The 23,612-nt window shown below is 43.7% G+C and overlaps 1 protein-coding gene across 3 annotated transcripts; it reads left to right on the forward strand.

The window, feature by feature from the left end:
- Positions 1–1,374: 1,374 nt before the first annotated feature.
- Positions 1,375–22,829, forward strand: RPS6KL1 (ribosomal protein S6 kinase like 1). 3 transcript variants are annotated; one of them, XM_070754730.1, is made up of 11 exons: positions 1,375–1,537; positions 4,800–5,108; positions 5,983–6,107; positions 6,775–6,867; positions 9,719–9,766; positions 11,820–11,952; positions 13,216–14,094; positions 16,013–16,102; positions 18,002–18,084; positions 21,050–21,145; positions 21,250–22,829. In XM_070754730.1, the coding sequence occupies exons 2-11, from the start codon at positions 4,874–4,876 to the stop codon at positions 21,361–21,363; spliced, it is 1,896 nt and encodes a 631-aa protein (XP_070610831.1). In that variant the 5' UTR covers positions 1,375–1,537; positions 4,800–4,873; the 3' UTR covers positions 21,364–22,829. The 3 variants fall into 3 exon arrangements, with proteins under 3 accessions (XP_070610831.1, XP_070610837.1, XP_070610845.1); XM_070754736.1 differs by lacking the exon at positions 1,375–1,537 and adding an exon at positions 1,684–1,911; XM_070754744.1 differs by lacking the exon at positions 1,375–1,537 and adding an exon at positions 1,762–1,847.
- Positions 22,830–23,612: the final 783 nt, after the last annotated feature.

A 23,612-nucleotide genomic window follows, 5' to 3' on the forward strand; every position in this document is an offset into this window, starting at 1 on the left:
CGCTCAGACACTATACTTTTCCGCCCACCCCCCCAAAAAATTAGAGAGAACACTGCTGGGGAGGGCAAAAAATGGGCCTACCGGGCCCACCACAAGTCAAGAAACAGGGCAGCAGGGGATCACGTGTGGAGAACTGGGCAGCACAGGGGGGGGTCATGGGCGCATGCATGTGGGGGCATGTGGGGGGCATTGAATTATGGGTGTGGGCATACATGTGCATGCAATAGCAGATGCATGCATCTTTGTGGCACCCGAAGGAAGAAAGGTTCGCTATCACTGGGCTAGTGGGGCCACATGGGAGAGCCTTATCTGTGGTGGCTCCAGCCCTCTGGAACCAACAACCCTCGGAGATCCACACTGTCCCCACCCTACTGGCCTTCTAGGTTATGAAAACTTGGCTTTGGCGGCAGGCCTGGGGCCGGTGAGCTATACCATCTAGCTCCGGCCAAGAAGAAATGAATGTTTTTCAGTTTTAGAGGTTTTAATTTTTTTAAATTGGTTTTTAACTGTTGTACACTACACAGAGTCTGGAAGGAGTTGGGCAGCTTATAAATGAAAACAATTAGAAACATAGAAACATAGAAGATTGATGGCAGAAAAAGACCTCATGGTCCATCTAGTCAGCCCTTATGCTATTTCCTGTATTTTATTTTAGGATGGATATATGTTTATCCCAGACATGTTTAAATTCAGTTACTGTGGATTTACCAACCACGTCTGCTGGAAGTTTGTTCCAAGCATCTACCACTCTTTCAGTCAAATAATATTTTCTCATGTTGCTTTTGATCTTTCTCCCCACTAACTTCAGATTTGTGTCCCCTTGTTCTTGTGTTCACTTTCCTATCATGTCCCCCCTTTTCCTTCTGTCCTCCAGATTGTACAGATTGAGTTCATTAAGTCTTTCCTGATAAGTTTTAAACAGGGTTGGGGTGCTCCCCGGACGGGAGGGTGGGGAGAACGCAGTGGGGTAGTAAAAATGGAGCTCCACCCCAGTGCATACAATTTGCACTGAAAGATGTTGAAAGAAAATGCAGGGTGCCCTGCATAAGCCACGCCCACAGTGTGGTAGTAAAAATTTTGGTAGCCTTTCACTGGTTTTAAATCAAATCAATCCATTAATCCATCCATAGACAGATACATAAATAAATCTCCTACAATTCATTCCTCTCCAAGCCCAGCGCCTTTCTTTCCTGAAGCGGGAAATCCCGTCTCCCTCCCTCTTCCGGACCAGCCCCTCACGTCCGCCCAGGCCCCTCTATACGCTACCTCCTTGGACCCCCGCAGGCCGGCTCCGCAAACGCCGTAGAATCCCGCCGATTGGAGCTCTAATCCACACGGCGAGAGGATGAGCTCATCCTCCACCAATGGGAGGCCACCGCGGACAGCCGCGGCCGCGCAAGTTGCAGCCTCCGCGCACCTGATTCCTCGGACCTCTGCGGCTTCGACTGAGGGGGCGAGATGGAGACTGGCGTGAGACGTCCCGTCGGCTTCGTCGCCGCTCTGATTGCAACCCCGCCGGGGCCGTCGGCTGCTCAAGGTATGGCCGAGGCTGGTGGGTGTCTGTGAGGCCCCACTTCCCCCCCTGCGCCTTTTGGGCATCTGTCCCCCCCCCTTGCCGGTCCGGTTGCCCCGTCACGGGGTTTGCATCACCTCCGGGTTGATTTCATTGGCGACCCGGTCTCGGGGTGGAGTAAGGCAGGGCTAAGGAGAGGTCAGTTCCTCGTTCCCCCCGCGATGGCGAAGCTCACGCACACGAGGCCGCCCGATTGCTAAGCTGGTACCCGGGATTCTGCAACGCCAGCAATGGATGCTTCCTTCTAGCGGCGGCTTACTTCAAGCCCTTTGCAGTAGGTCAAGCCAGGAGGAGCTTCTCCATGCGAGCATCCGTGTGCCTGCACTGCGAGGATCGAGGTCTTGTATGCCTCCATCTTGTCTGGGGGCGTCCAGGGTGAAAATAATAGAATAGAATAGAATAGAATTCTTTATTGGCCAAGTGTGATTGGACACACCAGGAATTTGTCTTTGGTGCGGCCAGACGGTAGGGAAAGCAAGTAGAATGCTTGGCTGCATAGCTAGAGGTATAACAAGCAGGAAGAGAGAAATTGTGACCCCAGAGCGCTGGTTTGGAATATTGTGTTCAGTTCTGGAGACCTCACCTACAAAAAGATATTGATCAAATTGAAGGGGTCCAAAGATAGGCTACAAAAATGGTGGAAGGTCTTAGGCATAAAACTTATCAGGAAAGACTTAATGAACTCAACCAGTATAGTCTGGAGGACAGAAGGAAAAGGGGGGACATGATAGAAACATTTAAATAGGTTAAAGGGTTAAATAAGGTTCAGAAGGGAAGTGTTTTTAATAGGAAAATGAACACAAGAACAAAGGGACACAATCTGAGGTTAGTTGGGGGAAAGATCAGAAGCAATGTGAGAAAATATTATTTGACTGAAAGAGTAGTAGATGCTTGGAACAAACGTCCACAGTAACTGAATTTAAGCATGCCTGGGATAAACATATATCCATCCTAAGATAAAATACAGGAAATAGTATAAGGGCAGACTAGATGGACCATGAGGCCTTTTTCTGCCGTCAATCTTCTATGTTTCTATGTGCATATACTCTCAGTGTACATAAAAGAAAATATAGATTTGTCACGAATCATGTGGTACAACACTTAATGATTGTCATAAGGGTCAAATAAGCAATGAAGAAACAATATTAATAAAAATCTTAGGATACAAGCAACAGGTTACAATCATACTGTCCTAAGTGGGAGGAAAAGGGTGATAGGAATGATGAGAAAAACTGGTAGAAATAGAGGTGCACATTAGTAAAAATCTGACAGTGTTGAGGGAATTATTTGTTTAGTAGAGTGATGGCGTTCGGGGAAAAACTGTTCTTGAGTCTACTTGTCTTGGTGTGCAGTGCTCTGTAGTGATGTTTTGGTGGTAGGAGTTGAAACAGTTTATGTCCAGGATGCGAGGGGTCAGTAAATATTTTCCCCACCCTCTTTTTGACTCGTACAAGTCCTCAATGGAAGGCAGGTTGGCAGCAATTGTTTTTTCTGCAGTTCTAATTATCCTCTGAAGTCTGTGTTGGTCTTGTTGGGTTACAGAACCAAGCCTTTATCATGTTAGATTGATCTCAAGCCCTTTAGCAGCTACAATTTGGTGCCTAGTACAGGAATCCAAAGTAGCTGCTGAATTTGCTCCAGCCTCCTTGCACCATATCTGGACTGAGCTCCATTCATATAAACCCTGGCTGGTGGCAAAGAGTTAAAATATCCTCTTCATTTCTTAGGGCCATTTATTAGTGGTTGGGGTTTTCCCTATTCCAATGGTATATGTATAGATAGGGTTATTTTTTGTCAAGTGGACCAGGTGAAATTGAAGCCTTATTTGAAAAGAAACCATTACAAAAACAACATAATATGATAGGAAAAAGATCTGTGCTCTTTCTAACAAAATAAAAATGAAGGTGATTGAAGGTGAGAAAACAGTGATAGAAAAAAACTTGCTCTTTCTAATAAAGATGATTGAAGGTGGTGAAACAGAACTTTCTATTTTCTCATGTTCAATCACCTTCATTTTTATTTCATTAGAAAGTGCATGATTTTTCTATCATATATGTTGTTTCTTTTCAAATAAGGCTGCAAAAATCAATCAAGTGGACACCTGGTTCACTTGACAAATAATGACCCTGTAGCCCACAATAAGGGGTTACAGGGCTCTTCTGGTGAAGTATCTTTGGACATTTTCAAGGGTGTTGATGTCTGAGATGCGATATGGGTTCCAAACAGATGAGCTGTATTCGAGGATGGGTCTGGCAAAAGTTTTGTAAGCTCTGGTAAGTAGTGTGAGATTGCCAGAGCAGAAGCTACGTAGGATTAGGTTTACAACTCTTGAAGCCTTCTTGGCTATATTGTTGCAGTGGGATTTGGGGATTATCTGTGATTATCTGTGATAATTTGATTATTCAGTTCTCTTTTTCCTTAGACCTTTGGAGGATTTGTTCATTTTGCCCTGACCGCACTACTGGGTTTAGTTCATAAGCAGGTGTCTCCAACCTTGGCAATTTCAAGACTTGTGGACTTCAACTCCCAGAATTCCTCAGCCAGCAAAGCTGACGAATTCTGGGAGCTGAAATCCATAAATCTTAAAGTTGCCAAGATAGAAGACCCCTGGTTTATAGAAGAAAAGTTCCCTATTTTTTCAATCTGCAAAAGGAAATCTTTCTTCTAAGGTGGCACTTCTTGTGACACGTGGAACACTATGTTGACAGTCATAGGTATATCTGTGGCCTTTTAGATGTAATTGAGGTACATCTTTCTTCTTTTTTATCCTGTATGGCTGGTACTCAGATTATACAGAGTGGGCCTTCTCCGGGTCCCGTCGACTAAACAATGTCGTTTGGCGGGCCCCAGGGGAAGAGCCTTCTCTGTGGCAGCCCCGGCCCTCTGGAATCAACTTCCACCGGAGATTAGAACTGCCCCCACCCTCCTTGTCTTTCGTAAATTACTCAAGACTCACTTATACCGCCGGGCATGGGGGAGTTGAGACACCTTTTCCCCAGGTTTTTTATATTTTGTTTCATGTTTGGTATGAATGTGCTGTTTGGTTTTTAAATATATGATAGGGTTTTATATGCTTCTTTTAATATTAGATTTGTTTTGCTATAATATTGTTTTTATTGTTGTGAGCCGCCCCGAGTCTTCAGAGAGGGGCGGCATACAAATCTAATTAATAATAATAATAATAATAATAATAATAATAATAGTGCCTTTGTCTCATGCTTTGCAGGATGTGGATGGTAACAGTCTGTTGAGAATGGCTACTTCTTGAAGAGAGTGTCCTAAGGATAATTTTTTGGGGAAATGGATTCAGAGTCCTGTAACCGAGCTTTCTCCCAGGCCCGCGTATATCTTGAACAAATTCGAAGCCGGGTTGCACCAGGGAGTATTGATATACATGGTCCTGGGAAGCGCGACTACTTGGTGGATGCAGCTAAGCAGATCCGCCTGGCTCTGGAACGGGATGTAAGTGAAGACTATGAAGAAGCATTCAACCACTACAAGAACAGTGTGGATGTGCTGCTCAATGGAGTGCAAGGTAAGATGGGGTTGTGTGAAGTATCTTGGAGAAAGTGGAACTTGGAAGCAAGAAGATTGTTTGGTAGATTGCACTAGGTGATGACTTACATTGATTATCAAGGGTGATTTTCTTCTATTGATTAATCTGTTTTTTAGAATAATTTCAGCAGTGAATTGCTCCTGGTTTGGCCCCGTTCTGTGAACTGGTAGCGAGGCCAGGAGGCTCCGCCCACCACGCGAGACACTTCATGAGTGAACCAATAGCAACGGGATTTACAACCTACTACTGGATAGGTTCCAAATGATTCATCCAGGCACTTTAATGCAGAAAAGTGATCTAGATTGCTTTGGATGGCAGTTTGGGCTATGCTAACTCATAAAATTATAGAAGCGAGGAAAATTAAGCAGTACAATCAGTGGAAAATGAGTAGACATATTGAAAACAAGCCTATGTTTATTTTTCCTATTAGTTAGATTTATATCCCATTTTATTTTGTAAAGTCAAGGGAACCCATACAATGCTCTGTCTTCCTTTTCCCCACAACAGTCCTGTAAAGTGGGTTGGCTGAAACTTTTGGCCCAAAGTCACTCAGTCAACTTTGCTGCTTAAAGAAGGCCTAGAACTCACAGGCTCCTGACTTCTAGGCCAGCGCCTTAACCGTTGCATCATTTAAATAATTTCAATTGTTTCTCAGTGGGGAAGTATAATTTGTTGCTGTTTTTTAAAAAAATACTTTATTTATTTTATTCAATTTGTGTATCTGCCCAACTCAACCAAGTGATGGTGGAATAGGGTATATAAGTGGTTCAGAATTCAATATGGCACAAAAGCCAAATAAATACAGAAAAAGCCCAAGGCCTCTCCATAAATTAATGCACATAATTCTTGACAGTGGATCCCAACAAGGAGCGCCGTGAAGCCGTGAAGAGGAAGATTACCCAATATCTAAAACGGGCAGAGGAGATCTTCAATTGCCACCTACAACGTAATTTGGGGAATGGAAATTCCACTGAAACGGTGAGAAACTCGAGTTGTGGAGAGTTAATAGGACTCTAGGTAGATTCTTTAGTGTAGAATTCCCCAACATTTCCAGCTTTGCGAACCAGTGGAGGGGGGGAGGGACTACATATATTGTTTTTACCTTGAGCCAAGTTTGCATTCCTTTTTACTTCTAAAAAATTTAATTCATTCAAATATCATTGATTTATCTTTCTTCCTTCCTTGTCCCATCTCACAGAATTTTTCAAGGCTTTATCAATAATTATCTAGGACTCTTTGTAATTTTCCCTTTAAATTTTAAAACCTCAAATCAATTTCTTTTGTGGATCTTTTTCTAAGCTATTCACTTGGACCACTTTCAAATATATTGCTTTGGAGTATGGTATCATCCCTACTCATAGCATAAAGTTTCATTATATGTGTTGTAAACTCTTAAATTGGGAAGGAATGGAATACTAGAGGTAGAGAAGATGATGGAGAATTTCCCCTGATACTAATGAAACCTAACCACATGGCCAGTCTTTTACATGTGAGTCCTAGAATGCTTTTAATATTATGATTCATTTGTAATATTTGCAACACATTTAGGCTTGGGAAGGTGAGTAAAGTTTAATTGCTATTAATTGTCTGGCTCCATTTTCTACCACTTCAAACGAAGATGTGCTTCCTTCCTTATTGGTTGTAGGGTTACAGCAGTCTTCGCTTCCGTCCGATAAGGACGCTCAGAACACCAGTGGAGAATCTCAAGCACTGTAAAGTAGTGGGAATAATTGATAAGGTAAGTCACTGTTTATGCTGGAGATATTTAGCTTCAGACAATACAAATATAAATTCCAGGAGAGCACCTGTAACATGGTTGTGACAAAAGCAGGCATGAATGGTCCTAGAGGACCAATGAGCAGTCCTAGAGAATTATAAAAACTAATCTGCCTATTGTAGCAAATGTGTTTTCACACTGGAGCCTCATTAAAGCAAGTGTTTCACTTTGATCAAGACTGTCAAACCCGCGGACTAGTGGACGGATGCATAATGCGCTGGCCACGCCCACACCTGGTTTAGTGAAGGGGGGAAAAGTCGCGATAGGTGATGACCCCATGATGAAGTGAGCTTGATACCCCTGACTTTGAGGAAGATAGTCTAACACAGTGTTTCCCAACCTTGGCAACTTGAAGATATTTGGACTTCAACTCCCAGAATTCCCCAGCCAACGAATGCTGGCTGGGGAATTCTGGGAGTTTAAGTCCAGCTATCTTCAAGTTGCCAAGGTTGGGAAACACTGGTCTAACAAACAGCAATCGATCATAGATGGCAAACTCAACATCTGGAAAGCGGAGGAATTTTCCTTAGAGATTATCTATGTCCAATGTAAAAAGGTCAATAAGGCTAAGCAATTCTGAAATTGGATTGAAGAATCAAAAAATGAAGGATTAGGATGAAATCTAAAGAGTGAGTAGTTGGTGGTGGGCATGCGCACCACAGGTGGCACACGGGGCCATATCGGAGGGCACGTGAGGCATTGTCCTATGTCAGCCCCAGCACGTATTCGTTAGATTTATTTTATTTATTAGCTTATTTATTTATTAGTTAGATTTTCAGTCTTGAGGAAGGCTGTTTTTTTCCTCTGGAAGCTTCCTTGAAATCCTGGAGTGCAAAAAAAACGCTCAACGGGCAAAACGGAAGTTCAGAAAATGGACTTCCGGTTTGCCCATTGTGTTGTTTTTTGCACTCCGGGGCTTCAAGGAAGCTTCCCTGAAGGTTCTGGAGTGCAAAAAACAATACAACAAGCAAACCAGAAGTGCGTTTTTCTGAACTCCCGGTTTGCCCATTGGGCCATTTTTTTTCACCATCCTATGCTTCAGTGAGCCCTATGTGCAAGGGGGGGATTGGGTGCATGCGTGGGGGCAGCACGGGAGGGAATATGCGTGGGAGGAAGGGAATGGTTGTAGGCACAGGCGTGCATGCTAGCTCACACACATATACCCTTTGGGCACATGAACCAAAAAAGGTTCGCCAGCGCTGTTCCAGGGTCTAAAGGCAGATATTTCTAGCTGTAGAACAGTCTCTCCAGTTGATTTCAGGTAGTACCTGAACTAACGACCCCAATTAAGCTCAAAATTTCCACTGTTAAGCACGGTGGTTGTTAAGCCCCATTTTACAACCTTTTTTTGCCCTGATTAAGCAAATCACTACAATTGTGAATCATGTTTAGTGAATTTAGCTTCCCCTATTGCCTATGCTTTTCAGAAATTCTCTGCAAATAATAATTCCACAACCCCAGTTGCTGCAACCATTTGAATATTATACTTTTTGCTAAGCAAGGAAGTAATCATATGTCTGGGAGGGATGCTGAAATGGTCATAAGTGTGAAAATGGGTCAGAAGTTGCCTTTTTCAGTGCTGTTGTAACTGGTCATTAAAAGAATGGTGGACTACGTGCACTGACAGATTAATATTTATTTTTTTTATTTATTCAACTTCTGTGCCGCCCAATCCCAAACGACTCAGGGCGGCTTACAATAATAATATAAATACAAATTCAAATAGATGCAGAACAATAAAAAGAAGTCAAGGTTCGACTACTGCAACGCTCTCTACATGGGGCTACCTTGGAAAAGTGTTCGGAAACTTCAGATCATGCAGAATGTGGCCGTGAGAGCAATCATGGGCGTCGCCAGATATGCCCATGTCTCGTCAACACTCCGCGGCTTGCACTGGCTGCCAATTAGTTTCCGGTCACAATTCAAAGTGTTGGTCATGACCTATAAAGCCCTACATGGCATCGGACCAGAATATCTTCGGGACCGTCTTCTGCCGCACGAATCACAGCGACTGATTGGGTCCCACAGAGTTGGCCCTCTCTAGGTCCCGTCGACTACACAATGCTGTCTGAAGGGACCCGGGGAAGAGCCTTCTCTGTGGCAGCCCCAGCCCTCTGGAATCAACTCCCCCCAGGGATTAGGACTGCCCCCACCCTCCTTGTCTTTCGAAAGCTTCTGAAGACCCACCTTTGTCGCCAGGCATGAGGAAACTGACATACCCCTAGCTATTATGGTTTAGGTATGGTCTGTTAGGTTGTGTGATTATTTTCTTTTTATAATAAACTGTTTTAACATTAGATTTGTACATGATGTATTTTTGTTGTGAGCCGCTCTGAGTCCTCGGAGAGAGACGGCATACAAATATAATAAATTATTATTAATTATTATTATTAATATCTAAAACTATAATACCCCATAATAAAAACCCCATTTGTTATGAAAACAGTCATAATCACATGCACACACACCATTCATGCAGTTTGGCCAATTCATGGCCCCCAGGCCTGCCGGCAGAGCCAGGTCTTCCTGGCCTTACAGAAGGCTAGTAGGGTGGGAGCAGTACGGTTGGTTCCATAGAGCCGGGGCAGCCACAGAGAAGGCCCCCTCGCTAACCTGCATTGCTTAGTCGACGGGACCTGGAAGAGGCCAACTCTGTGTGCTCTTTTTGGTCTCTGGGTGTTGTGTGGCAAGAGGCGGTCCCCCAAATAGTCTGGCCCTGAGCCATGTAGGGCTTTATAGGTAATAACCAACACCTCTATAGGAACAGGCCCATCCTGAGATGTTTTGTTGATATATGTTGTGTTGCTTATAGGTGCAAATAGTACAGGATTCAACTACTGGGGACACAATTATATTGAAGGTATGTGGCTTTCCCTTTTTTCTCTTCTCTTTTTTATGGTTCTAGATATGGTATCACTGTGTAAGTATCATTGAATTATTTTCCCCTGAATTTGTGTTTCTGGGACCATTGCAGAATAGGAGCATACAATGTTTTTTTTAAATGTAACAGTTTTGGGAGTTTGGATTGTTCTAAGCACTGTGACATACACATATGCATATACACATACATGTACATACATACATACACACACTTTTGAGAGTGGGTAACATAATTTCATTTTTAATATGTGCCACCATGCTGACAGTAAAAAATGACATAGAAACATAGAAGTCTGACGGCAGAAAAAGACCTCATGGTCCATCTAGTCTGCCCTTATACTATTTTCTGTATTTTATCTTAGGATGGATCTATGTTTATCCCAGGCATGTTTAAATTCAGTTACTGTGGATTTATCCACCACGTCTGCTGGAAGTTTGTTCCAAGGATCCACTATTCCTTCAGTAAAATAATATTTTCTCATGTTGCTTTTGATCTTTCCCCCAACTAACTTCAGATTGTTCCCTCTTGTTCTTGTGTTCACTTTCTTATTAAAAACACTTCCCTCCTGGACCTTATTTAACCCTTTAACATATTTAAATGTTTCGATCATGTCCCCCCTTTTCCTTCTGCCCTCCAGACTATACAGATTGAGTTCATTAAGTCTTTCCTGATACGTTTTATACTTAAGACCTTCCACCATTCTTGTAGCCCGTCTTTGACTATCAAGGTTATCTATCTTATCTTTTACTTTCTCTTTTATCCTTCTGTCATTTCTTGTACGTTTTTGAAGTTTTAAAAATATTTGTAAAATCTTTTAATGAAAATTATTTTTAAAAGAGAGATAATATATTAGAAAAATTATGAAGGAAATTCTATGTGAAATGGTGCCTTTAAAGGTCAACTTTCATCTGTGTTTTTTTTGAAAAAGGAACATTAAGAACAATGATGGATTTTAGCCACACTGGTAAACTACTGGCCTCTTCAGTCCCAAGAAGATCCTTAGCCTTTTTTTTTTTTTTTGGGATACTATACTGCTCAAAAAAATAAAGGGAACACTCAAAACATCCTAGATCTGAATGAATGAAATATTCTAATTGAATACTGTTCTGCCTGACTGGGCTCAGGCAATGCGTAACAATCCAAGGAAAAGAAATCAAACACACACGTGCTCCTCTAATCAGCAAACTTGTATTAAACAAACAAAAAAGGGTTACTCAAAACAGTCCTTAGTGTCAGGAAACAATGATAGTGCAAGGCTTACTTCAGCCGCATACAAAAACACAGGAAAAAGCAAACAAAGACAACCTGGAATGAGCAAAGACGTTTCAGGAGTCCTTTTGAATCTTTGGAGCAAACAGCAAATCCCAGAGGTTTCACCTCCCATGTGTCTGAAAAAGCTGGGTTGAAAACTCCAAAGGCACGGAACAGAAACTTCAGAGTAGGAACCACAAAATAACACAGATAAACAGCCACAGTTTGCCTTGTGCCTCTGTTCCCTTTTATACCTTTAGCCCTCATTAAGGGAACCACACCCAGCCCTCAGTATAAGAACCACACCCAACCCCGGTGCTACTCTGATGACTTGTAATAATCCTTCAATTGATCCCTCCTCTGCATCGCTCTTCTGCTACGCATGTCTATGAATTGTGCTGCAGAGGAATCCAAGGACGAAAGACTGTCTGAGGGACTGCATGCCAAATCCCCTGGCTGCCTGCTGAGTCCTGCGAACCAGTGGCCTCATCCTCCTGGCTGTCTGCCACGTCTTTCTGGCTGTCAGCCAGGCTTTCGCACTCACTTTGTGCCGCATTTCTCCCATCTGTGGGAGCAATGGCTGGCCCAGGCCCAAACAAAACAAATACTTTGTTCTGTACAAAGTTGAATGTGCACAACAGCATGTGAAATTGATTGTCAATCAGTGTTGCTTCCTAAATGGACAATTTGATTTCACAGAAGTTTGATTTACTTGGAGTTATATTGTGTTGTTTAAGTGTTCCCTTTATTTCTTTGAGCAGTGTATTTTGTTTTTTTTCAGAGTATTCCCAAATCCTATGTGGAGACCCGGGAAAGACAGACCATCATCCCCCATGGAATCCCCTTTATGACAAAATTATTGCGGTATTCTGTAAGTAAGGATTCCATCTTCCTCCACTTGGAACATGTGAAAGGTGAGCATTTATTGCTAGATATGTTGCATTCCTGATTCCATCTCCCAGCCTTGTCTTCTCTAAATATGTTGGGCAATTAATGCATGGGAAATATGTCATTTCATCTTTTCTGATTAATTAAAAAATGCTCCAGTAGTTGGCTAACAATTGCACAATTTGTGTGTCATAGCTCTGGTGCTGCCTTTGCTAGGCTGCCATTCTTCTCCAAAAATTTTTTTGCTTCTGCACATGTTTTTAAGCCAAATTGCACAAGAGGGCGCTCTCCTGTGCACGGTTTTTGGTGACTTTTTTGCTTCTATGCATGCTTGGAAGCAAAATCATATGAGGGGACCCTCGCGTGCAAAATGTCACAATGCGTGCACAGTGCACCAGTGTGAAAATAACTGGAACCTGCTGCTGAAGAAGGACCCATTGACAGCTCTGCAGAAAGCAAAGTTGCAGCCCACATATATAAGCTACTTGTTTGTGATCCAGTAAGAAAGAATTCTTGTGAGCCATCTGAATTCTGATTAATAGTAGTGGCTAGTATTGTCAGGAACAATAGGCAAAGCTAATAGAGATCTGGGGTTGCAATGTTTCCAACTACAGTGGTACCTCTACTTACGAACTTAATTTGTTCCGTGATTAGATTCTTAAGTAGAAAAGTTTGTAAGAAGCAGCAATTTTTCCCATAGGAATCAATGTAAAAGCAAATAATGTGTGTGATTAGGGAAACCACGGGGAGGTGTGGAGGCCCTGTTTCCTCCCAGGAGATTCCTAGAGAGGCCCCATGGAGGCTTCTCCACGCGTTTTCTGCCCGTTTCTGCCCACGAGATTCCTAGACAGGTCCCCCAGAGTCTTCTCTCTGCCTTTTCCGGCCCTTTTTCCTCCCAGGAGAGTCCTAGAAAGGCCCTTCAGAGGCTTCTCCCCACCTTTTCCAGCCCTGTTTCCTCCCAGGAGATTCCTAGAGAGGCACCACGGAGGCTTCTCCCTGGCTTTTCCAGTTACAGTTTCGGAGGCTCGGGTTTGTAAGTGGTTCTTGAGAAGAGGCATAAATATCTTGAACCGCCAGTTCTTATCTAGAAAAGGTCGTAAGTAGAGGCGTTCTTAGGTAGAGGTACTACTGTACTTGTTTGTGATCCAGTAAGAAAGAATTCTTGTGAGCCATCTGAATTCTGATTAATAGTAATTGCTAGTATTGTCAGGAATAATAGGCAAAGCTAATAGAGATCTGGGTTTGCAATGTTTCCGACTATTTCTAGTTACTTTTCTTCCTTTTAACAGGAGGAAACCTCTGGTCATACCTTCGCTCCCATCATGGTTCTGCCTCTGTCCATTCTCCCTTGCTGAGTCCAAAGCTCACTTTGGATATTGGGCATATCAGGGAAGAAGAACACATAGAAAACCTTCATGAAACTGGTTCTGACTCTCAGCAGAGCTGCAAGATCCATCCTGGAAATAATAACAACCCTGTATCGCTAAATCATCCCCTGTTGAAAAAAGTGGACTGTTTGACGTCTATGAAACACTCATCCAGCCCTCTTTCTTCTAGAACCTCAAGTGATCACAGGTGGCATGCTGAAAAGGCAGGTGGACCACGGAAGAAGAATCTAAGCACAACATACCCCTTTCCTGGTGCTACAGAATCTACAAGCAAAACAGTACCTCAAGGACATAGTCCGAGGCTGACTTTCAGCTCCTGTGATTCATTTATGACAATTGATGGCATTGGAAATGCATCTGGGAAAGAGTCACCTCAGCCAAAACCAAAGCTACAAACAAATGAAAGATTTAGCCATGCTTCCCATGAGATAACAAGAAGATACAATAAATCAAAGGCAGAAACTCCATGGCAAAATCAGTTGTATCCTGGAACTCTTGAAGAGGACCTCAGAGAGAAGATAGAAGCAAGAGAAGGAGACACTTTTATGCAGAGGGCACCAATTCTTGATCACAAACATTTAAAAGCCCAGTCGACAATAGGATGGCATGGATCTTCAGTGGAACCAGTTGCCCAAAGCCATACCCCTGTCATTTGGGTCATAAATGAGGAGCAGATCCAAGTTTGGGCGGCTGAATTGATTTTGGCTCTGGAAGGTCTCCACCAACAGGGAATCTTGTGTCAGGATCTCAACCCACGAAATTTGCTTTTAGATGATACTGGTAGGTTTTCCTTAAGATCGAACTGAAGGAAAACTTCAGTCCATCGTGTGGGGCAGCGATATGTGATTTTATTAAAATATCACTTTTCACTAGTCTTTGAGCTTCATACAGGGTGTCCAGCAAACGTGGAAAACAGGGAAATCAGGGAAATTGGCGGTTTGGGAAATATCAGGGAATTGGTGCGGCCCTGTTTGGACAAAGAGTCATTGCTCACAGTCGCTCATGCCCTCATCACCTCGAATTTCAATTACTGCAACGCTCTTTAGATGGGGCTACCTTTGAAAAGTGTTGGAAACTTCAGATCGTGCAGAACGCAGCCGCGAGAGCCGTTGTGGGGCTTCCAAGATTCGCCCACATTTCTTCAACACTCCGTGGCTTGCATTGGCTGCCGATCAGTTTCCGGTCACAATTCAAAGTGTTGGTCATGACCTTTAAAGCCCTACATGGCATGGGACCAGATTACCTCCGGAACCACCTGCTACCGCACGAATCCCAGCGACCCACAGAGTTGGCCTTCTCCGGGTCCCGTCCACTAAACAATGTCGTTTGGCGGGGCCCAGGGGAAGAGCCTTCTCTGTGGCGGCCCCAGCCCTCTGGAACCAACTCCCCCCGGAGATTAGAACTGCCCCCATCCTCCCTGTCTTTCGTAAACTACTCAAGACTCATTTATGCCGCCAGGCATGGGGGAGTTGAAATATTCCTTCTCCCTAGGCCATTACAGGTTATGCATGGTATGTTTGTGTGTATGTTTGGTTTTATTATAAGGGTTTTTAGTTGTTTTATTAATTGGATTGCTACATGCTGTTTTTATCATTGTTGTTAGCCGCCCCGAGTCTGCGGAGAGGGGCGGCATACAAATCCAATAAAGGAAGAAAGAAAGAAAGAAAGAAAGAAAGAAAGAAAGAAAGAAAGAAAAATAAATAAATAAATAAATAAATAAATAAATAAATAAATAAATAAATAAATAAGGAATTCATGAAAAAACCGGAATAAATCAGGAGGGAAAATCAAACTGTATTAAAATATTTAAAAGTCAGGGAAAAATCATGTTTAAAAAAAACGGATAGCGCTGCCTGGCAGAGTCAAGTAAAAATGAGCACAACTGTGGCAATGATTTGCTTCCTCAGCTACCGATATTTCTCCATGGCTTAGCCGTTTGGTATGATGTCATCTACGACCGTGCCTTAACTAGATCGCACGTGACAGGGAAATGTCAGGGAATTTCAAAATGCTTTCCCCCTGAACACCCTGTTCATAGTATGATGTAAAACAAATATTCTTTTATTATTCCATAATATGGTCAAAGTATTGGGAGGACGATGTGTCAGCCCTGGAGGCCATCTTTTACTTCAGGGCTGTCACACTTGGTGGATGGGTGTGCTGAGGGAAAGGTGAGGGGGGTTGGATGGAGACGGTGAGATGTATAGCCATAACAACATTCTTTTCCCTGGAAGTCAAGGACATTCAGCTTGCACCTGGACAGGTGTGACTGGGAAACAACTCCAGTCAGGATGGTGACCTGATTGGACCATGTGGTGGAAGGGTGGGTGCAGGGGAAGGGACTTTGACTTTCCTTTGGGTGGGAAAAACCCGGAGGCTGTTCAGATTCGGGTTTTCCCAGATGTGCCAATGTGACATCTCTAATAAAATGGAACTTTGAGGAAGATGCCTGCCTTCTGTTGGGGGTGTAACTTGGAACCCTGATGCCATGGTCTTTAGAATCATTGCTCTTGGCTCATCTTTGTTTTTTTGCCTTGGACATAAAGGGGAACAACAATGAACTGCAGGCATCATTGTATATTAAAATGGGGGTTTCAGGTGTACACCTGGGATAAATTGAGTCATTCAATTTAAGAAATGTAAAAGAGTTGCTTGGCTTTGCGGTGCTAGCTGGTGATTTTGTTGACATTCTTCATAGGTCACCTCCGTCTCACATTCTTTGGCCAGTGGAGTGAGGTTGAGCCGCAGTTCAGCAGCCAAGCGGTAGACGATTTATATTGTGCTCCAGGTATGGTTAAGGACTGTTGCAAGGGTTGAGTTTGAGTCTGTTAACACCCATCCAGATCCTAACAGCCTCCAGACACCGGCACATCACTTCCACTGCTTCACTGATTGGACATGGGGTGGAGATGTATAGCTGAGTATCACCATGGCATTGGGCCAGAATACATCCGGAACCGCCTTTTACCGCACGAATCCCAGCGGCCGATAAGGTCCCACAGAGTTGGCCTTCTCCGGGTCCCGTCGACCAAACAATGTCGTTTGGCAGGCCCCAGGGGAAGAGCATTCTCTGTGGTGGCCCCGGCCCTCTGGAATCAACTCTCCCCAGAGATTAGAATGGCCCCCACCCTCCTTGTCTTTCGCAAATTACTCAAGACCCACCTTTATCGCCAAGCATGGGGGAGTTAAGATATTATTTCCCCCTAGGCCATTACAAGTTATGCATGGTATGTTTGTTTGTATGTTTGGTTTTACTATAAGGGTTTTTAGTTGTTTTATTCATTGGATTGTTACATGCTGTTTTTTTAATCATTGTTGTTAGCCGCCCCGAGTCTGCGGAGAGGGGCGGCATACAAATCCAATAAATAATAATAATAATAAATAATAATAATAATACTGATGACAACTCACCCTGTGCCCTTGGATGATCTCACCCATCTCCTGCTTTTTATATCTGGGAAGGCTCATATACAAAGATGTTACACCGGGAGGAGGAATTAACAATAGTGTGGTGGAGTTGCTTTATAGCAGCGGCCCCAAACCTTTTGAGCTCCAGGGACCGGTTCTGTGTAGAGAGGTTTTCTGTGGGCTGGGAGTTGCCATAGTTTTGTGTGCAGGCTGCATCATGTGGATGGAGTTTCACTTGTTTGCACAGGCTGGGCTCTGGCATGCTGTGACCTGATGCTGGGTCATGGACTGGGGGTTGGGGACTCTTGCTTTATAGCAGGGGTCTCCAACCTTGGCAACTTTTAAGACTTTAAGCATGGGAGTTGAAGTCCACAAGTCTTAAAGTTGCCAAGGTTGGTGTTCTGTCTGGGTCACTCCAGAAGCCAATACCAACCCAAAAAGAGAAGCCAGACACAATGGTAAAAGGCAAAGGCAGTTTTATAAAATTCAAGAAAAACACAGGTAACAGAAAATGTCCTTACAAACAGGAAAATGCTGTATCTTCAGATATATTCACAAAGGCCAAAAGTCCATGCAGCAATACAGAATTCTTGCTGCCAAGCCAAGGCTGTAGATAGCAGACCTATACCTCCCACGGATCTTCCAAAGCTGCTGGGCCACAAGCCAGGAACAGAGACGCCGAGAAACAAGACAGGATAACGCCACGCCAAGCTGATAACACTCCACATGGCTTAAAGGGCTTGCCTGCCTTTTAAACCTTGCTGATGAGTACCACACCCAAACCCAGCTGTTTCTACTTCAATGGTGAAAATATCTCTTTAACTGCTCCTTTCGTTGCTCTGAACGTCGCTGTCTCATGTCAATGACAGCTTGTGCGTCATCACCTAATGACTCCAAGCTACTGGCTGGGGAGAGCCCCCCCCCCCCCCCCCGGGGCTCTCATGCTGTTCGCCTTCATCCCATTCCTGATTTTCCTCTCCCCCGTCCGACTGTTCAGCCCCCTCCTCTGCGCTGTCATCCTCCTCCGGGCATGGAGCCAGCAGAGACACAGCTGGTCCCTGAGCAGCCTCAGGCTGAATCACAACAGTTGGAGACCCTTGCTTTATAGGACTGCTCCAAAAATATTTCGAGGTTTATTATAAGGCTGCTTCAAAAAAAATTGGGCCTATTATAGGACTGCTTCAAAAATATTTAAAGGTTTTGTCAATATCGGGTGGGGTGGGGAGTTTACATATCAAGGTTTTGATTTAAGTTTATGTGCCGGGTTGTTTTTTTGCAGAAGTGGGTGGAATTTCTGAACTGACAGAAGCCTGTGATTGGTGGAGTTTCGGAGCGCTGCTTTATGAATTATTGTATGGAGTGGTAAGTAGCCTGAATCTATATGTATAATCCAATATTAAGACGTCAGAAAAATGGTTACCAATAAAATGAGCTACAAATGCAACATCAATAGCGCAATTCTAGGACAAGATGGGGAGCCTTTTTTTGGACAGTTTGCCTTCTTTGCTGGAGATGCTGGACCTCATTGCTGGATTGGTGGTGGAATTCCTGACGCCGACTCTTTCTGGAGGATTTCAACTTGCCTTCCTTGGAAGATGGGTCATAGGTGGATCAGACAGTCATTACATCTAGTTTTTATCTTGGAATGCAATCTAAGCTCCGGAACATTAAAAGCTGTCCCGTCGAGGTTAGATGGCAGATTGCTGTGAAGCTGTCTGTTCAGTGTCACAGGCCTTTGTAGATGTTCTGCCGGCGTGTTTCAACCACTCGTAATTACAGGGTAATTAGTCCAGGAAGACACACACCACACGATAAAAGGAAAACCCAAAAGTTTTTATAAATAGAAAAACAGCTCCCTTTTTAAATGTCAAAGGGATTTTCTGGTACACACAAGGCACAGGTGAAATGCAATCCAATTGCTCACCCAATAACTGGGAAATTGAGTCCAATTCTAAAGCCCAGAGAGTCCATACACACAATCCTGAACAGCAAAAACCACAATCTTGACGAAACAATGAATCAGATAAACTGCCATGAGTCTAACACACCAGGCTGCACTTTTATCTGTAGCACTAATTATGGCAGTCCCACTCAACCACAGGCGGTATCATTTTCTCTTGTAATAATCCTTCAGTTGTTGTCTCCTATGCATCACTCTACGTATGCTTGGATGTGTCATTAATTCTTGTTCAGAATCCAGGGATGATACAGATGATTGATCTCCTCCTGGGCTGTCTGCCAAACTCCATTCTTCCCTGTCACTCACGCTTCCTTGGTCAGAGGAGACAGATTCTACTGGAAGCAAAACAGGCCTGCGGCATGTGGATGTCTCCCCCACCTCCACCTCCACATTGCTTGGGGCAGGAGCTGGGCCAGAGCTAACCACAACAGTAGATAGGATGATCCCATTCAATTGGCCTTCTTGAGGTATCAAGTTTCCCTATGGCAATTTTTCCCGCTTTAGCTGTTTTTTGCACTAATAATGGCCTTAAACAGGCTTGAACCCAGTCCCAACTCTGGCAAGAAGGGTCAGGAAGGAGGCATGGCTTTTCAAGCCTCTCCAGGTAAGAGGCTAAGCAGATCAAGAGTTAACTAGAGCAGTGTTTCCCAACCTCGGCAACTTGAAGATATTTGGACTTCAATTCCCAGAATTCCCCAGCCAGTGAATGCTGGCTGGGGAATTCTGGGAGTTGAAGTCCAGATATCTTCAAGTTGCCAAGGTTGGGAAACACTGAACTAGTGCACCACTGGTGTACTATGAATAGTGGTTCTGACATAACATGAACAATAGCCAATATTTGGTTCTATCCTAGGGCAATAAGAGCTATAAAATGTTGATATGTCTCCATTGCTACTGTGCCAGATTGCTACCTAATGTTGTGGTTGGCTCACGGCCAGCTCCTCTGGTCACAGATTTTGAACCAAAGGAGCCGGGTTCGTAGGAGCACCGGAGACCTGTGTGGCTCTCGGAAAACTCAGACAGAGGGACGGAGAGATGGAATCTGAAGGTGCTGGAGAGGTAGAGGTGGAGGCCCCTGCAGTGCCTGTGGAACCCCCAGTTAGAGCCTTGTTTGGGTCAAATGAAGAGGGGGTGATTAATGACCCTATGTCAATGTCTGGGTGCGAAGGATGATGCAGCGACAGGAGCAGCTGCGCAAACGAAGATCTTAAAGCACAGTTGGGAGTAATTAGGATATGCAGCAGCAGGCTTAAAAGGGGAGGTTTTATGGGAGTGCTCTTTGCAGGAATTATCGTTCATGGTTAACAGAGACAATGAAACAAAGTTCGGTCTCTAAACCAACATCTTGCCTCTGGAAAACAGCCCAGGTTTTGTAAACATGTGTTTGGAAAGACAGTAGCTCTTGAACAATAGAGTGAGTACTTTTGCTGCAGCCTACTTTGGAGGCCTTCTAGACAAACCTTGGTTTTTTTTGAGACATTCATTACCAGCTTGGCAGTTAACCCCAACCTTTGGGTCATAAACAGCCTTTCTTCTGCCTTCATTGCAGCTCTCAGCCAATTTGCAAAGCAATATATGTTGTGTTTAGTAAATCTTAAGTTGGCGCCTGTGTTTTGTATTTCCTTGCTGCTCAACCGGCCCTGTCAGGCAGAACAACCAATAGCCCACTTTAAAGTGTTTGGGCCCCTATTGGGTAGGGATAGAAACAGGAAGCACCTGAGCTGGGAGGAATTCTCTAGGCATCTGAAGATAAAATCACACTGATTTGCTTAGATTTGTATGTTAACTGGGCAGGCCAGAGGAGATAGTTGAGGCTTTGTATAGCAAAATACCTGGGTGAGTTTGACCCTGTCAATCTTGATAAAGAGGACAGGGTTATTTATAACCTCAACTTAGCCACTTGCACTCTGAACTCTTGCCCTTCCTGGTCGGTGAAAGCTTTCAGGAAGCGCATGGAGAGCTGGGTTGGGGTGTTAGTGAATGTGTCCTTGAGAGATAGTACTGCACACTCTGAAGAAGTCAATGGTACATCCCCTCATCAAGAAGCCATCAGTTGAACCAGATACTATCAATTGCCTCCTTAGAGGGAACCTAGTGGAGAAAGTAGTTGGGCTGCAGCAGCACCAATCTTGGAAGAAATACTGGATTATCTTGACCTGTTTCATTCAGGTTTCTTACTTGGGTTTAGCACAGACTTTGCATGGATCTTGCTTATGGATGATCACTGGTAGATTGTGACAGGTAATGCTCCCTCCAGACCCTGCTAAGTTTGTTAATACATTGTCATCTTTAAGGCTACAATAAAGGTATCTTATAAGCAAAGGCAACTAATAATCTAATTTCTAAATAGCCCCACTTCTGTTTCAGTCTTTATTGCTGAATCATCCCTCAGGGATCCATCCATACACCCAGATCTATCTTCCAGAAACGCTCAGCCAGCCTGCTTCATCACTACTTTCAGAGGTGAGATTGCTATTCAAGCATGGGAAGAGCAAAATTGGCAAGAAATAAATGTTTTGCATGCAGCACAATTCTAAATTATGATGATGATTATTATTATTTTTTAGCTGCTGCAGTATGATCCGAAGCAACGTTTGGGCTCTGGTGAAAATGGTGCGAACAAGATTAAGTCACACGTATTTTTCAAGTCGATTCAATGGAATAAAATGGTTGCAAACTAAGGGATGGTGGAAGAAGTAATGCTTGAGTAACCAAATTGAGTAGTTTTTCTGTCAAATTGTGCTCCAGATGACCCACATCCATTGAAAAACACTTGTTCCTATAAATTGTGTATGAATCTGAGACACCAGCACTGCTGTCGCTTAGGGAAGAATCCACAGAACTGGGCTGGGATCTGTGTACTCAAAAGAAGTCAAAAGGACTCTTCTGATCTTTTTCTTCTTCCCAGTTGTGTGCCAGCAGCAGCTTCATAAAAATCCTAGGCACGTCAAGTTTCCTACAAGGCAGCAATGACCAATTTAGAGCCTCAAAGATGTCCAGTGTAACCAAATAAGAAATTGAGGTCAAGCATCCTACCCTTGCAGCAAGTTCTGGCACGTCAAAGACCAAATCTGACGTGCCTTAACAATAGTATAAGTAGGGTCTCCTTGTTTTATCCTACTTATACAGATTTTTTCCCCCAACCCAAATATGAGGAGATACCGTATTTTTTGCTCCACAGGATGCACTTTTTTGTCCCTGCAAGTGAGTGGAAATGCGTTATAGATCAGGCCACAGCAGCAGGGAGGGGGGAAGGGGGTTTGTACAGCAGCAGCTACAGGCTGCAGTGACGAATGGCTTATCGCCATCATTGCTGCACCTGTTCACCACTTATCAGCAGTTGGATCGGTATCCCGGAATACCGCTGATCAGCTGTTCCAAGCAGTATGCATCGCCGCCTATCGCTCTTGCCATTTGCAAGGCGAACGGTGGCGGCCATAGGCAGCAGTGATCACCGCCGCTTGGAACAGCTGATCAGCGGAATTCCAGGAGGCTGATCCAACCGATAGGCACCAAACGGCAGCGATAGCCAGGAAATGTTGGCAAAGGCTCAAGCGTTCCCCGGTGGAGGCAGCAGATACAGAGGAGGCAGCAATAGCAGTTTTGGGTTGGCCAGCCCACTGATTGGCAGGCCCACGGAAGGCTGGGGTCCAGCTGTTGCTGAATTGACTGGTAGTGGGCGCAACAGAATGGACCCCTGACGAACCACATGCTGGGGCTGCGAGGCAGATTTTTTTTCTTGTTTTCCTTCCCAAAAGTCTTGTGGTTCGGAGCATCTTATGGAGCAAAAATACGGTAACTTTATATTTTTTTTGATTCCATATCTCATGTTTGGTTCAACTTTCAGAGGGTTATCTTAACTTTTTCTTGCATATATTTTCCCTATAAAATTCATATTTTTCATCCCATTTTTATTTGATACTTTTGCAGGTTAGTGGTGCTTTTTTGTGAATGTACCACTAGGGGGACATTTTCAGTATCACTTATGTGCCACAGCTTGTATTTCCCCTTCAAAAAACCCCATGACTTATTTTGTAGATCTGACGCAACTTTTTACCTTGCAAGAAAGTGAGCAAAAGATTATTCTTTGGACTTCTGTGGATTATCCAATGTCTTATTGTAACATCAATAAAACTACTGGAGCACAGGGACTTGTGTGAATCTTTACAAATGTTGGCACCTGTCACAAATAAAGTTTACAAGCAAGGCCTAGGTGGGCCGTCCCAGAAAAGCCACCGATGCTACTGTTCTAGCAAGGCTCTTTGTCCAAGGCAAGGGTAGGCAAAGTTGGCTCTTCTATGATTTGTGGACTTCAATTCCCAGAATTCCTAAGCCAATCATGCTAGCTCAGGAATTCTGGGAGTTGAAGTCCACATGTCATAGAACAGCCAACTTTGCTTAACTCTGGTCCAAGGAATGGCTAGCTTTGGTACCTGTATGAAAGTGGTCATGCTAACCGGGCCTGTTACAAAGCATACACGAATGCTGAATCAATACGTGATACTACATTTGAATGAAGGAAAAAAATTCTCCCTCAAACAGAAAATGGAAAGAAGTTCTGGTTAATCTCATAAAATATGATTGATTCACTTAATACCATTAATTTGGAGGACAGTACATACTAAATAGTGCCTAAACTAGAGAGACTGGCACATTATTTTTCTAATCATGACATTTTTCTTTAATCATTAACAGTGATTTGTTGGACCAGTAGTTGAGGGTTAGCATACATAAGTCAAACACATTACAGTTTATTTGTTCATGTGAAAGACACTACTTAGGCCATATTTAAATTCCCTGGGGGGAAAACCAACAAGTCAACACAGCTTGACCTCAGCAGCTAAAGATTTCTCATTTTAATTAGCTCATCTGGTTAGATTTTAGAGCAAGTGCAGCAAAAATTCCCAAAAGCTGCCTGTGGGACATTTAA

Source organism: Erythrolamprus reginae, chromosome 1 (assembly GCF_031021105.1).
Source record: "Erythrolamprus reginae isolate rEryReg1 chromosome 1, rEryReg1.hap1, whole genome shotgun sequence".
Lineage (NCBI taxonomy): Eukaryota > Metazoa > Chordata > Lepidosauria > Squamata > Dipsadidae > Erythrolamprus > Erythrolamprus reginae.

Coding starts and splice junctions, on each gene's coding strand:
- RPS6KL1 (XM_070754730.1), top strand. CDS start 4,874: ATGGATTCAGAGTCCTGTAACCGAGCTTTCTCCCAGGCCCGCGTATAT. Junction 11,953..13,215: donor CCACTTGGAACATGTGAAAG/GTGAGCATTTAT, acceptor TCCTTTTAACAG/GAGGAAACCTCTGGTCATAC. Junction 21,146..21,249: donor CTTCATCACTACTTTCAGAG/GTGAGATTGCTA, acceptor ATTATTTTTTAG/CTGCTGCAGTATGATCCGAA.